The sequence below is a fragment of the Leptinotarsa decemlineata genome, unplaced genomic scaffold, assembly GCF_025532065.1.
Source record: "Leptinotarsa decemlineata unplaced genomic scaffold, Ldec_3_MD MMD2_P_RNA_scaffold_12, whole genome shotgun sequence".
In the NCBI taxonomy this organism is placed as follows: domain Eukaryota; kingdom Metazoa; phylum Arthropoda; class Insecta; order Coleoptera; family Chrysomelidae; genus Leptinotarsa; species Leptinotarsa decemlineata.
Genome location: NW_027412526.1, coordinates 4264328 through 4278265, shown reverse-complemented (window position 1 = coordinate 4278265; position 13938 = coordinate 4264328). Strand labels below are relative to the sequence as shown.

Genomic DNA, 13938 nt, shown 5'->3' with positions numbered 1-13938 from the left:
AAATCTAAGGAAATATTTTTAGGACATCCCGACGCATTGAAACGATGGTATTGAAACGATGGTATACAGCACGGTCGTTCTGCCGTTTCAATCAATCAAAAATACCTCTAGATTCTGGTACAAGTGCTTTCAGTCGCAGACCTAGGACAGAGATATCAACCTGCCTAGGAACCTATGCGACTGTATTTCAAGTGGAAATTTACGTTATTGAATTGTGTGAGGAGAGATTGGAAGGATCTAACCTCATGAACAAGTCAATAAAAATATTCTCGAACAGTCAAGCGGCTTTGGAAGCTTCCAAGTCCTACCGAGCCACGTCCAAATTGGTAGCAAATTGCCAAAAACAACTTTCCTCGATAGCAAGACTCAACAGATTGTCTCTGATCTGGATTTCTGGCCATAGTGGCCTGGATGGCCATTGAACACTCGGATGACAAGAAGATCTATGAACTTCCGGCAGAATCTTCCAGAATTGTCTCATTCCAAGACATTTATTTACCCTTCGAAGCTTGGCAGAACCTCACTCTTACCGTCTGACCTGAAAGACCACTCACCATACAAAATAATCGGCTTCGTTAGGAATCTGGGTTTATTTGGTCGAGTGTGAATAGGTGTGTGCCACAATAAACCTTTGCGGGTTGCGGTAAAGGGTCGAATAGACCTACTTACTTTGGACCTAACTGAACCTGAGCTAATTTCATTTTGGAAACTCGTTAAAGAAGTGGGAGAGAAGCTCTGTCAGCGAAACCGCATAAATTATTGACATCTCACTTCATCCTGAAAAAAATTATTCCTGAGAATACATCCTCCCGAAGAGTTGTCCTTCTAGGTCATCGTCCATCCTGTCCTTTCTAGGAAGGTAGACAGGTCACTGGAGACATCTCCTTTATATCGGCAGGTGTAGGCAAAGACTCGTCGAACACACACTCTCTTATTGATGATAACTTCGGGCACTCGCACAGGACACTGCACTGCACTGCATAGAGGTGTGTCCACTAGCCCCATATTATGGAGATGTTTCCTTAGTTGACAGTGGCCAGTCAGAAATCCTACTATTAGGCGTATATTTTTCCTGGTCATCGCCAGATATTTCTTCGGTGCCAGCTTCCTAGGGTCGCCCAAGGTGATTCTGGCAATATTACATCCTTTGATTCCATCCCATCTCTTTGAGGATTGAGCATGGGTGTAACATTTAACTAGTTCCGCAATTGTCGAAGTCTTCAGGTCCTAAAATTCTTAGTCCAGCCGCTTCTTTGGCTAAAGAGTCGGCAATGCGTGCCCTCCAACCCACTTCAGGATAATGTTATTATGGATAATTATAATGTGATAATGTACTAGCCCTGAGGTTATACGTTGTATGTTCAAGGCAAATAGGGATTGTCTGCTGTCAGTGCGGATTATTATGTTTTTGCCAGAAATTCCTTTCTTGGTTATTTCTTTTGTGGCGATTGAGATACCAGCCAGTTCTGTTCGGACCACGCTGGTATTTACTCCCATTCCCCACTTAATCCTTAGGCTTAGTGATCTGGAATACACTCCACATCCTGAGTCTTCTTTGGTTTTTGAGCCGTCTGTGTAAATCCGTATTGCATTTATATCATCTGACTATATGTACCGCTTTATTTCTATTTTGTAGGGTTTGATAAACACAAACCTGTGATTAATTCCATTGCCGCGATTGGTGTTGTTCTCATGGCTCCTGTGATGTTTAAATAAGCCATTCGCTGTATTTGGATTATTTTTGGATGGCCGTTGCTTGTAGAACTTTCGGTCCCCATCCATGCAATGGCTCCGTACGTTAACATAGGTCTTATTATTGCAGTGTAGATCCAGGTGACCACACAGGGTGAAAGACTCCATGCGCGTCCCACTGTCCTCCGACATTGCTCATTAGCCACATATGCTTTTTTTGCTCTACTCTGTAGATGAGAGTTTCATGTTAGCTTCTTGTCGAGGATAGTACCAAGGTATTTCACATCTTCAGAGAAGTTTAGTTTGCTTTTGAAGATTTCAGGAGGTTTTAAGCCCGTTAAACTTCTTTTCCTGGTGAAAAGGACCATCTCAGTCTTCTTGGGATTGATTGACAGTGAGTGTTCCTCACACCATGTTTCTATCAATTTGAGCCCATCCTGCACTCTATCGCACAGTGTATTTACAAATTTGCCGGTTTGCAAGATAACTATGTCATCTGCGTATGCAATTGTGTAGAATCCATTTTTATTAAGGTGATTAATCAGGGTATCCAGGACAAAGTTCTACATTAATACTTATTGCTCTACTAGATAGCATCTTTAGTATCCATTCTCCCAACAATCACCAGTGGTGCTGGGTGATTGTTGGGAAGGTTGTTCCATCAAACGCTTCCTCGATATCTATGAATATACCCAGGGTGGATTCCTTGTGTCCAATGATCTCTCGATCCTACCAACCACATGTTGAAGGACCGAATCAGTAGACCTTCTCGGAGTATATGTATGCTGATTTGGATGAAGTGGGTTGTGAACTAGTACATCATCTCTTATGTACCGCTCACATAGACTTTCCATGGTTTTTAAGATAAACGATGTGAGACTAATTGGTCGAAATGCTTTTGGTAGGTAGGTAGGTAGGTCCATTCTACCTGGTTTGGGTATGAATACTACTCTTACTTCTCTCCACTTACTGGGAATATACCTCAGAGCTAGAGAGGCTCTGAATATCCCAACCAGGTGCGGCATAAGAGTGTCTAGTCCCCACTGAAGTAGGGCTGGTCTTATACCGTCAGGTCCTGGTGACTTGAAGGGGGAAAAGCCCGATATAAACCATCTTATTTTGTCCTCATCAATTACTGCACGAGCAGATTGCCAGTCGTATTGTGAGGGTGTTGTTGGTACATCCGTCCAGTTCGTCGTTCCAGGAAAGACAGAACCTGGGAAGTGAGTTTCCATAAGAATCTCAGCACTCTCCTGGAGGTTGGCGGCTTATTCGCCATTTCCCCTCATCAGGATGCAGATACTCTTATGGTGGTCATTTGAGAGTGCCTTCTGTAGCCTAGAAGCTAGTGAGAAGTCTTCGACTGACTCACAATAGGCTCTACAGGCTTCTCTTTGCTTTCTTCTACAGACTTTTTTTGAACTCTCTGAGGTTGGCTTGATATATATCCCAGTCCCAGAGCTTTTTCGTAGGTAAATGCTCGCTTTCTTTCGAAGATTAGTACTAAATGCAAAAGCTGTGAATGCCATAAAACTAGCGCTAGCCCAAGACTTCTAAGTCCATGTAGTATAAAACTTTTGAGTAAAGCCGCCAGGTCACTCTGAATAGGTTGATTTGAAATCTGTTCGGTATGTTTAATGGGTTCGTATGCATATAAATCCCAAAATGTCTTCAAGTAGCAGTTGAATTTGTGATCTTGCGAAAAATAGTGGACTCCTTTGATTTCTGTATCAGAATTATCTATACCAATTTCCAAAGCAAGTAACGTACAGTCATTTATGGTTTATAAAAAAACTGCCTGATAATTGATCATAATATTTATTTCGGAAATAAGCTTATTTTTGAAACTTGTTTATAGAATTGGGTAAGAAGCTTTATCAGCGATACCGCATAAGTTATTGGCATCTCGCTTGATCCTGAAGTATCCTTGCTCTCCCCAGTCTTTTCCCCAGGAGTTTTTCACCTTCCAGAACTTTTTCTTGCCGAACAAATGGTCTTCCTCCCCATACCCGACAGCCAGCACTCCATGGTTCAGATTATGTGTGCAGAATAATCCATCCAGAATTCCTCCGGAATATAGTTGAATTGGGTCAGCATCGATGGCAACTGATACGGGACCAACGGTTCCTGAAAGCAAAAGATTTATCACTGCAGAGAGAGAAAGATCTCATATTGATCGATGAATCACAGGACATATAGCAGGCAGTTACCGTATCTACGTACAACTGACATTCTTCCTCATTCACTCAAAAATTTTTCCTACTGTGATGAAGATCTCATTCACTAAACAACAAACTGTAAATGCCTTCAGAACTACTAGGAAATCAGTTTGAAGAAATCGATACAAAAAATCTCCATTTGATTGAGAAATCTCTCGAAAAAATTCAGAAATACTCATCAATAAAACTCATCAAGTATGTGTTACACTCATATAATATCCCAGCTTAAATCTAGCTGGGCGCGTCCTCAGATGGCGCGTCCTCAATCCCGAGGCTGGACAGAGTGCTCATCTCAATCTGAGAAAAGTTTTCAGTGATAACGAATATTCGTTGACTTTAATGAACGATGGTATACCTCAGGGCTCCGTTCTAGGTCCGCTTCCATTTCTAATATTCATCAATGATCTCTAACTATTTTAAATCATGTATGATGGAATCGAACCATAGTAAAGACACGTCTGAAGAATCTATTGTCTAGCGAAACGCGTGTTACTGTTTTTTAAATATATGAAACCATGTCATAGTGTCCTGTTTGCTGACGACAGGACTTTGTTCGTTTGGAAACCAGGATTCCTGAAAGTGAGGTTAGGAGAAAGTGACTTCAGAGTGTGGAAGAACGAATATCAAATATCCTTACGTAATATGGGCCTTAAATCCTAATTTTTGACACCAAGTTGGTAGTTGAAATCGCGAACCATGAAAGCTCACATGTTATGTGAAGACTGGCAAAAATTATGCAAAGAAAACAGGAATATTTTATATGGATATTGTTATAGATAGCCAGGCCATACTCAGGGTTCTGGTGAACGCCTATAAATAATATTTTACTGGATGTCAGGTTTTTATATACACTTGAAAGCGATACACCTCCCTAAAATTCGCATCTCTTCTTCATTTCGAAGAACTTTATTTCGAAATGTAGAGTTCAAAAAACTACTTTGGGACCAAATATTATCTTCCTAAGCGAGATAAAATTGAACTTGTACGCCTTGTTGGAGATAATGCCCTTGCGGCAAGAGAAGCAGACAGAACATTTCGTAATAGACTTCCAATGAGCAGAAGTACGGTGAACCATATAAATTCTGTTTTTAACGAAACAAGTTATCTATCGAGGCATATGCTCAAAAACAGAAACAAGTCACATCGTGAGAATAGAAATGTTGTGCGAATATTGCATAATTTACGTGATAATCCTCACTCAAGCTTGCTAATGGCTAGTTTGAACTCAAATATTTCTATAAAGAGGATATTAGGAAGCGCCTTGTGAAAATAAAATTCAACCATTCAAACCAAAAATTTTACACACTCTGGAACCGGGAGATGAAGAGAGAAGGTTGAAATTCTATTTGTGGGCTTAAGGATAATATTTGAATGATATAAACTGCTCCCAAACAATTTTGTTTATTGATGGAGCTATGTTCGTGCAAATGGGGTAGTCTCGTCCCAAGTCACTGGTCTGCGAATAATCCTAATATTTTTCGATGAAATTTGGTATATCACCATAAGGGAGGGGACCCAGTTCAATGGTGTCTCAGAGTATTTTGAATGGCAGAATTTCACATGAAATAAATATTTGAGGAGTGAGCCAGGCATGAATAACAATAATGGACTGAGGGGAAAACCTAGGTCGTTGGTACAGAAAACAATACAGAAATTGGTCGAAGAAGAACATACAGAATACTGGTAGACCAAGCAGGAAACACACACTGGAAAACATTGATGAACCTGCCTGGAATCATTTAAAAAATTCTCAACGAAAATCATTGCCACGATGTATCCGAAAGCTCGTTATGACTCATGTGAAATGAAAGATAACACGTGTTGTCCTACAACAAGTCAAATGAATCCTAAGCAGCAGAATAATCAATGAAAGTTTCTATCCATTTATCATGGTTCCTGATCTGAATCATAGATCACCAACTGAATTCTACTCACCAACAGCTTTCTTCAGTTCTTCTTCTGAGATGCTGACATTTTTGTAACCCTTGATTTTCAAAACCGTTTTTTTAGCGTCGTATTGGCACGGGGTATCTATTCCCTTGTACGGGTAAGAACTATCTGCTTCGATTCCTTTGTCTAGGACATAATCAAAAGCGAAGCTCATCAGGCCTCCATGTTCGCAATCATCATTACCGTAAGGTTTGGAACAGTCCAATAGCTGCTGTTCACTCAAAGGAATCTTCACATTATTGACAATGGCATTCTGTCCTTCCAAAGCTCCAGTCTGAAAAGAGGACATTTACGTTAGAAAATCTATATAAAGTAGGTAGTAAAAACGATTAGAATTATTGTAGAGGGATAATCCAACTAGTTAGAACTTTTCTCCAAAGAGATCGTAGTCACACCTGATAGTGAATTTTCAGTGGCAATGGCCCTCTATAGATCAAAACGTTCACAGAAGCCTACTAGAGTAATGTCAGAAACTTCTACTTTAGCGAAACTCCATTGGAAATTCCAGAAAACTGTTGTGAAAGCAACTGCCAGAAATTATATACGACGAGTTTGAAACTTCATGATACGTTTGCATATTTTGTGACTCCTTCTGTTTCAATTACTTTCATATAGCAATCTAATCTGGGTAAAATACGAATCATTCTGTTTTGGTTGGTGTCCGTGTTTCGTCGTGGTCTTTTTTGACCGCCCGAAGAAGCCATTGTATGGCGAAACCCGTGTTGCGTTTCTGTGAAACTGTTTTGTTGTGGATTTTCAACAAGTATCGGCCAATTCCATCACATCACAGTTGTTAGTTGTTTTATCTCGTCGTCGACGTACCTTTCTTCATATATTCTCAAGGCTCTATTCGCAATGGTGTTGATGACGGTACGTTTCTGTTTTAGAGGATGATTGGATCCATTATGTAGATATCGATCTGTGTACGTTTTCTTCCTGTACAGCTTATGACCCAGTTGACTACCTTCCTTGATGACTAAAACATCAAGGAAAGGGATTTGTAGGTTCCCTTCTGATTCCGTGGTGAACGAAATTGTTGGATGGGAACTTTCTATGGCTCCGAACAACAAACGTGTCATCTACAAATCTCAATCAGTGCTTTGATAGTTTTTCTGAAGTGAGAATAGATTTCTCTTCTAATTATTACAAATAAAATTTCGCCACTACAGGGCTAAGCGAGTCGTCCATGGCGACTCCATCAACTTGTTTGTTCATGAAAGGTTTCATTCCAATGGACGTTAGTTATCGTAAATGTCGAAATAGGTCAGTCTCGAACGTATGTCTTCGGCCTCCCAACATGTATCTGCAGCATATCCAACAAATGCTTGCTGATCCTATGGTACTTCATATCGGTCTCAGTTGTACATACTCTTTGTGAATTAGAACCTTACTGGTAATATTTCTGATCTGCAGAGTTTCTTCCATGTTTCTGGGGATTTTAACCAAAGAAAACCACGGCAAAACTCGGAATCCAACCTAAACATTGACGCTAGCTGTAAAAGCCTACATTTCTATACAAATCATTCTGTCAACAAAATTCAATCAACAGAGAATGGAAGATATTGAAAACAACCACGTTCCTGTAGTTCTACACTATTATTACTATCAATTATGATTTAGTACTGAATAAGTTTCCATTTCAAGTCGTTTATATTCTTGAACCTACCTACAACTCTTCAAGATAGAAAACAACTCACCGCACTGAAAGCCCAGCACGAACCACAACCTCCTTGATATTTAACATCGAGGACAGCTCCTTTTTGAGTCCAATCGATAGAGTCTGGAACCTCTAGACCTTCGGGAAATACAGCTAGTGTGGCTTCCACGTTGGGTTTGGTCTTGATCTGCCGTCTGAGCTTATCCTTGAATTCATCGTGGGTCAAGTCAGCAAAAGGGGTGACACCCAAGAAATAACTCTCTTCTCCCTTATCATACTTGGCATTGTGTTCCTCGATCTTTCTCAGGTTGGACTGGAATATTCCGAATCTAGTCCTCTCTTCAAGCAAGCTCTTGTAGGTTTTTCCATGGGTTTGCTACAAAACAGTGTGAATTAAAATATCGCAACGTTCGATTTTTCAAAGATTGCTTTCCAGAAGAAAAGATGAATGGAAAAAAATGTATTATTGAAAAAACAGTTGACCCTTACATTTCTGATGTATCGAAATGTAACAGATTGTGTGTGAAATGTTAACATATCTGTATCTGTATCTATAGAGTAGGGGGAGGGGGTGAGTGTAGGCCCTCAACACTTAGGCCACATGTGATTCAATGTATCTCCTCCCGAAGAGTTGTCCTTCTAGGTCATCGTCCATCCTGTTCTTTCCAGGAAGGTATATAGATCACTGAGAGACAGCTCCTTTATGTCGGCAGGTGTAGGCCAAGACTCGCCGAATACACACTCTCTTATGGACGATAACTCTGGACACCCGCATAGGACATGCCTGACAGTTTCATCTTCCTGTTCACACATCCTGCATAGAGGTGTGTCCACTAGCCCCATATTATGCAGGTGTTTCCTTAGTTGACAGTAGCCAGTCAGAAATCCTACTGTCAAGCGTAGATTTTTTCTGGACATCGCTAGATATTTTTTCGGCGCCAGCTTTCCAGGTTCGCCCAGGGTGATCCCGGCAAGATCCCATCTCTTCAGGGATTGAGCATGGGTGTGCCGTTTGGCTAGTTCCTCGATTGTCGAAGTCCTCAGGCCGTAGGTGTCACTGAGTCCTAAAATTCTTAGTCCAGCCGGTTCCCTGGTTAAAAAGGCGCCAATGCGAATTATTTACTCCTGTCGTGCCTTTCAACCCACCTTAGGATAATGTTATTATCTACCGAGGCTTTGGCTAAATCTTGGTGGCACTCTAAAACTAGCTCTGAAGTAACACGTTGTCATATGTTATGTTAACATATGATAAGTCTGCTATGAGTGAAACAAGAATTGAAGAATATTATAAACGTGTCCAAGATGGTCGTAACGACGGTGAAGATGACGGGCGCCTCGGACGTCCTATCACATCAACAACCGATGAACATGTAGAAAAAGTTAATTGTCTGAGCCATGTCTGATAATTGGCCAGACATGGCTCTCTTTCCCTTTCCTCTATTCCCAAGAGAGCCTACCAAGAACCACCGTTTTATTAGCGAAGATAACATTGAAAGCGCATTGCTGATAGATCTAAAGGTTTTTCCAAAGTTTTTCCAGAAGTGTTTTGAAAATTGCAACAAGCATTGTCACAAGGGTACTATATCTCAAAGAAAATATTTTGAAGGCGACAAACATTGATGTTAACAGCCGCCTAAGAGGAAATATTGGGTTTAGGTCTCCTAAGTGGAACCACAAATGTGCGGTAGGCTCTTATAGACTAGGTTCGTTCGTGTTGTTTCCTATTTTCGACAACCAAGTGTTGCCCATCATCGTCCTTGCCTATAGCGCGCTGATGAGGCCCTTTCCCCCTCCTTTTCTGAAGTGCTGTTCCGTGAATTTCCCTCCTTTCATATAAGCATATATGTAGTTGACACTTCATTGAATAAAGTCTTTTTTAATTGATTCATTCCTTCCTTTCTTTGCAAGGTTCCCACATTTATGAAGTGCAACTTCTCTATGCTCGCTTGACTTGGGGAGTAAGCTGGTGAGTGCGTAACGAAATCGTTACAAAAGTGTGGTCGAGAGGAACGAACGAAAGAGTAGAGGGAGGTTGGTGAAGATAAAAAGAAACAGTTACTGTAGGGGCAAGAGAGAGAGAATGAGTTGCGAGCTCATATTTACGATCGGATAGACTCCGAAGAATCAGGAAAAACGAGCATTCGTTGTCAGTGATTTTAGCAAAGGATTTCAATGTTAATTTCGCGTCCAGAGATGGAAGACTCTTGGCAAACTTTCTACATCAGCTCGACTGGCTGAGTTAAGAAATAATGCAGGAAGTGAAATAGGGTGTAGCAGTCAGAGGCAGAAACACTGTAAAACACTTTTTTCTGATCAAGCTTTCGATGCGTTCATTGTCTCTTCATCAGGAACTGTACAATAATTCTTGAATAAACAAAGGTATGTATGTAAAGATTAAAATTGGAAAGATATAATCACGTATTATTTTCATGATGAAATGAGGTGATTGCATAAATAATATGTGATTAAGTATCAGGTTGTCGGACATGATTGACATAACACATTGAGTTTGACAGAAAGTTTCTTGTTCTGACCATTCCAGGGGTGTCAATGAGATCTCACAGAACTATAAAATGATCTATAACAGAGTGTGAAGGTAAAGAGTTTTCTTTACGGAATTATCAATTGTTATGAAATTTATTATATTCATTTGAACAACGGAGATGAGTCTAAACCAGGCTTAGACTTTCGATGTCTGACCTGAAATTATTACTATTTGAATTTTTGAATATATGACACATTTCTAAGAAAGTTCTTTTTTGACTATTATTTTCTGAATCTCAACTTTGAACATTATCAAGAGAAAAGCCATGAGCTAAGTCAATAGTGGGTTTCATTTCAGTTGTGTGGTCTAAAGCACACTTGCTTTTATTGTATGGAGATGGAGGAGTAGAAAGTCAAAACCTCTTCTCAAAAACTAATTTTCGAACTGAATCTTTCTTTCATTACCTTGAAAGCCACCCATTGGTCTTTGTCGGTGAGAGCATTGACTGCTAACAAAACGGTTGCGAAAACAGCAAGGAGTTTCATTTTGATTTTTCTGAAAAATAAAACGTTGTTAATAGGGGAAATTCAGGAAAAACTCATTTCATTTTCACAATATCATACTAACAAAAATACTGATGATAATCAAGAAGTGTCGAAACTGGTTTCATTACCCAGAAAGAATTCTCTTAGACAAATTTGTATCGACAAAACTCATGTCATGACTAGTTTATCTCTTTTCATTTTTTTCTAGATGATCACGACAGTACATGCAAGAGAATGATTTTCAGGAGGAACACTGTGATTCTTCAAGATCCAAACTTGGAAGATACAAACACTTGCCTGAGTTTGATTTGAAATCGAATATGACACGTTAACTAAGCGTTAGTTTTGTTTTTGTCTTCATTTTCTCTAAAAATATCGACTTTATAGTTTCAGAAACCACTCTTGTTTCGTCGATTTTTTTCAGCACCTCGACACCTGTTTCGATCACCAAGTGATCATCTTCAAGAGGAGATCAAACTGCATCGAATTCCTTCAAGAAATCTGGATGGAGTCAGAAGCATACTTCAATTTGATATGAAATAAAACTCTTTCCAGTTGGAATAAAAGTTGGTTTATCAGTTGAGGAATTGCATTTTCCAACGATACACTTTTGTGACATAGACCAGATACGTTTCTCTGCAGTCATACTACCTCAAGGCTATTTCTAGGAAAAATTATCGAGTTGGCTTCTATATATTCGTCCAAATAAAAATGCGACACATCACCTTTATCTCATTCGTCAACATGATGTATTGTCTTTATTAAACCGAGAAACAATAAACGTGTGTTAGAAGGAATTAACTGAATTAACTAAAGATACAAATTCAACAAATAATTGATTATTGAACAAGAAAACACGAGTAATCAATATGAGTAGTGAACAATCATAACTATTGAAAACTTTATTATTTTTGTTAATTGTACAAAATTGAATATGTGAACACCAGTGAAATAATCAATATGACCAAACGACCAACTGTGAAGTTTCCCCTTTTCGATATATGAATATTTGGACGGTTCTGGCATATATGCGATCCTTCATTTTTAATTTTATTCATTGAATACCTTCTCTTTCAATTGATTTTTGAATTTGAGAGCGGTTTTAGATTTTTTAGTTCTTCAGGAATTATATTATATATCATAATTCCATCATGATGAATCAATTAATTTCCAAAATCAGATTCAAATCCATCAAATCATAATAATTTTGTTTGTCCTGGATTTTGACTATGAATATTTTTGATTTCTATAGAATTCATGTTTGAAATTTATTCTTTATTGAATGAATGAAACAGCATATTTATTGTTTGTATAGTGTGTTCGAATTTGATTTTTTTGGTTTATTCAAACTCAGTGTTGATTCTCGCCACAATGATTCATATATGCATTTAATAGTTTCATTCTATAAAGATTTCAATGGTTTGCTGATCCACAAATAAAAATAAAATAATGCAGCTGTGGGTATATAAGTCTGATTTGAAAATTTGTCGAAAATTAAAGAGGCGTATAGTTCCTGATTTTGACTTTGAGTTCATAATATGTACATTTCCATTAATATTCAATCATGTTTTTGTGTCAATTGGAATATTATGACAAAACCATCACTCGAGAAGTCCTGAAGTGTAAAACATTTAGTTGAGCAGAAGTGTTTTCCAGAAAAATAGATGGAAATCAACTCGATTGATGTTTCCATTTAAAACTTTTTTTTTGAATCTCCAGCGGAATTTGTGAAAACTCATTTCGTAACATTTGCTTGTAATGAGCCTGTGATTATTCGAAATACATAAGATTTATCATCATTCAAAGCACATAAATCACTCAATCATTCATAAATCAAAATTCGGACTCAAAAATTGAAAACTAGCGTGGAATTCATTCGTTATTTCGAAAGAATTTCAAAATGAATATCAAGTTAGGTATCTGAAGAAAAGTTATTATAGAAACGATAATAAAGTCAACTTACCCTAGTGGAACAACAAAAAGAATATATCTAGACCTGCAAAAAATCACAATTTATACCTTTATTTTTATGTCGTCAGCGCTACTTCAAAATATTTAAATTGAATAAAATATCTATGGAATTTGCACATCTGATTTCCACGTGAACAAATCAATCATATACCTATCATCTTTTTTATCTTAGATACTAAAAAGTCGACATTTTTAGTATCGTACAATTCAATCTGGTGTTTCCAAAATATTTCTGGATGTTCTGAAACAATGCTGGAAAAGTTATATAGCAAATTTTTTTTCCGGATCATATATTTATTCCTAATCTCAATTCCCAATGTTAATGTCGCTGCTCTTTCCTGATATTTTTTATTTTCTGGTTTCTTTTTGATGAATATTTGTATTGTGCCCGCCAGTTCAAAACTTTTCTCGTTTTTTTCTATAACACCGAAAACATTCCTTTTCATGTCCAAATAAATCCAAAGTTGGTTTGGAAATAATAATATTTTTTTGAAAATGAATTTTATGTGACTTTCAGGTTGAAAAAACTTTTCTTAATCAAAAGCCAAACTGAAATTGTGAACCAGTCACATTAGAACAACTCATGATATGTTTCTGGTTCATCTAGAAAAAATTTTGAAAACTAGATTGAGCAAATTTATTAACAAATATGGATTACTTTCAACAACAAAATACGGTTTTAGGGAGGAAAAATCTACCCAGGACGCAATTCAGGTCTCAACTGGGGACATATACAATGCATTAGATAAAATTATTCCATCAATAGCAGTATTTATAGATCTCACGAAGGCTTTCGATACCGTTGACCATTCCATTCTTCTACGAAAACTTGAGGACATAGGTATAAGAGGTTCATCATATGAATAATTAAAGAATTATCTAACAGACCGAGGGCAAATATTGAAATTCAAAGGGAAAACGAGTCGGAAAAAATCCATTACATGTGGAGTACCCCAAGGAACGGAACTGGGACCAATATTATTCACAATATACCTCAACGATCTACTATGTGCGGAATAAAGTGGAAAAATCACAAGCTTTGCTGATGATACTGTCCTGTTTTATACAGACAACAACTGGTATGACCTGAAAAATAAAATTCAAACAGAGCTCAATAAATTGAAAATGTGGTTCGACTATAACCTCTTATCAATAAATTTCGAAAAGACACCCTACCCACCATTTAACTGTCAAGATGCATTTCTTCCTACGTTTGATATTACTCTAACAAAATGTGCAATAAAACCAAAAGAAAAAATTAAATATTTAGGAATCATCATAGATTCACATCTTCGGTGGGATCAGCATATTAGCTATCTATTGAAAAAATTGCGATGCATTTTATATAGATTCAAGTATGTGACGGAGTACTTGAACCAAGATCAGAAAATCATTTTGTACAAAAGTCTTGTCGAACCG

General features: G+C 38.0%; 1 protein-coding gene across 1 annotated transcript; it reads right to left on the bottom strand.

Moving 5' to 3' along the window:
- Window positions 1–3494: 3494 nt before the first annotated feature.
- LOC111512752 (cathepsin L-like proteinase) lies at window positions 3495–10624 on the bottom strand. The gene is made up of 4 exons (XM_023168900.2): window positions 10468–10624; window positions 7559–7894; window positions 5847–6135; window positions 3495–3819 (listed from the first exon to the last, which is right to left on the bottom strand). The coding sequence occupies exons 1-4, from the start codon at window positions 10546–10548 to the stop codon at window positions 3545–3547; spliced, it is 981 nt and encodes a 326-aa protein (XP_023024668.2). The 5' UTR covers window positions 10549–10624; the 3' UTR covers window positions 3495–3544.
- Between the last annotated feature and the right edge of the window lie 3314 nt (window positions 10625–13938).

Coding starts and splice junctions, on each gene's coding strand:
- LOC111512752 (XM_023168900.2), bottom strand. CDS start 10,548: ATGAAACTCCTTGCTGTTTTCGCAACCGTTTTGTTAGCAGTCAATGCT. Junction 6,136..7,558: donor CGTGCTGGGCTTTCAGTGCG/GTGAGTTGTTTT, acceptor TCCTCTTTTCAG/ACTGGAGCTTTGGAAGGACA. Junction 3,820..5,846: donor AGAACTGAAGAAAGCTGTTG/GTGAGTAGAATT, acceptor TTTTGCTTTCAG/GAACCGTTGGTCCCGTATCA.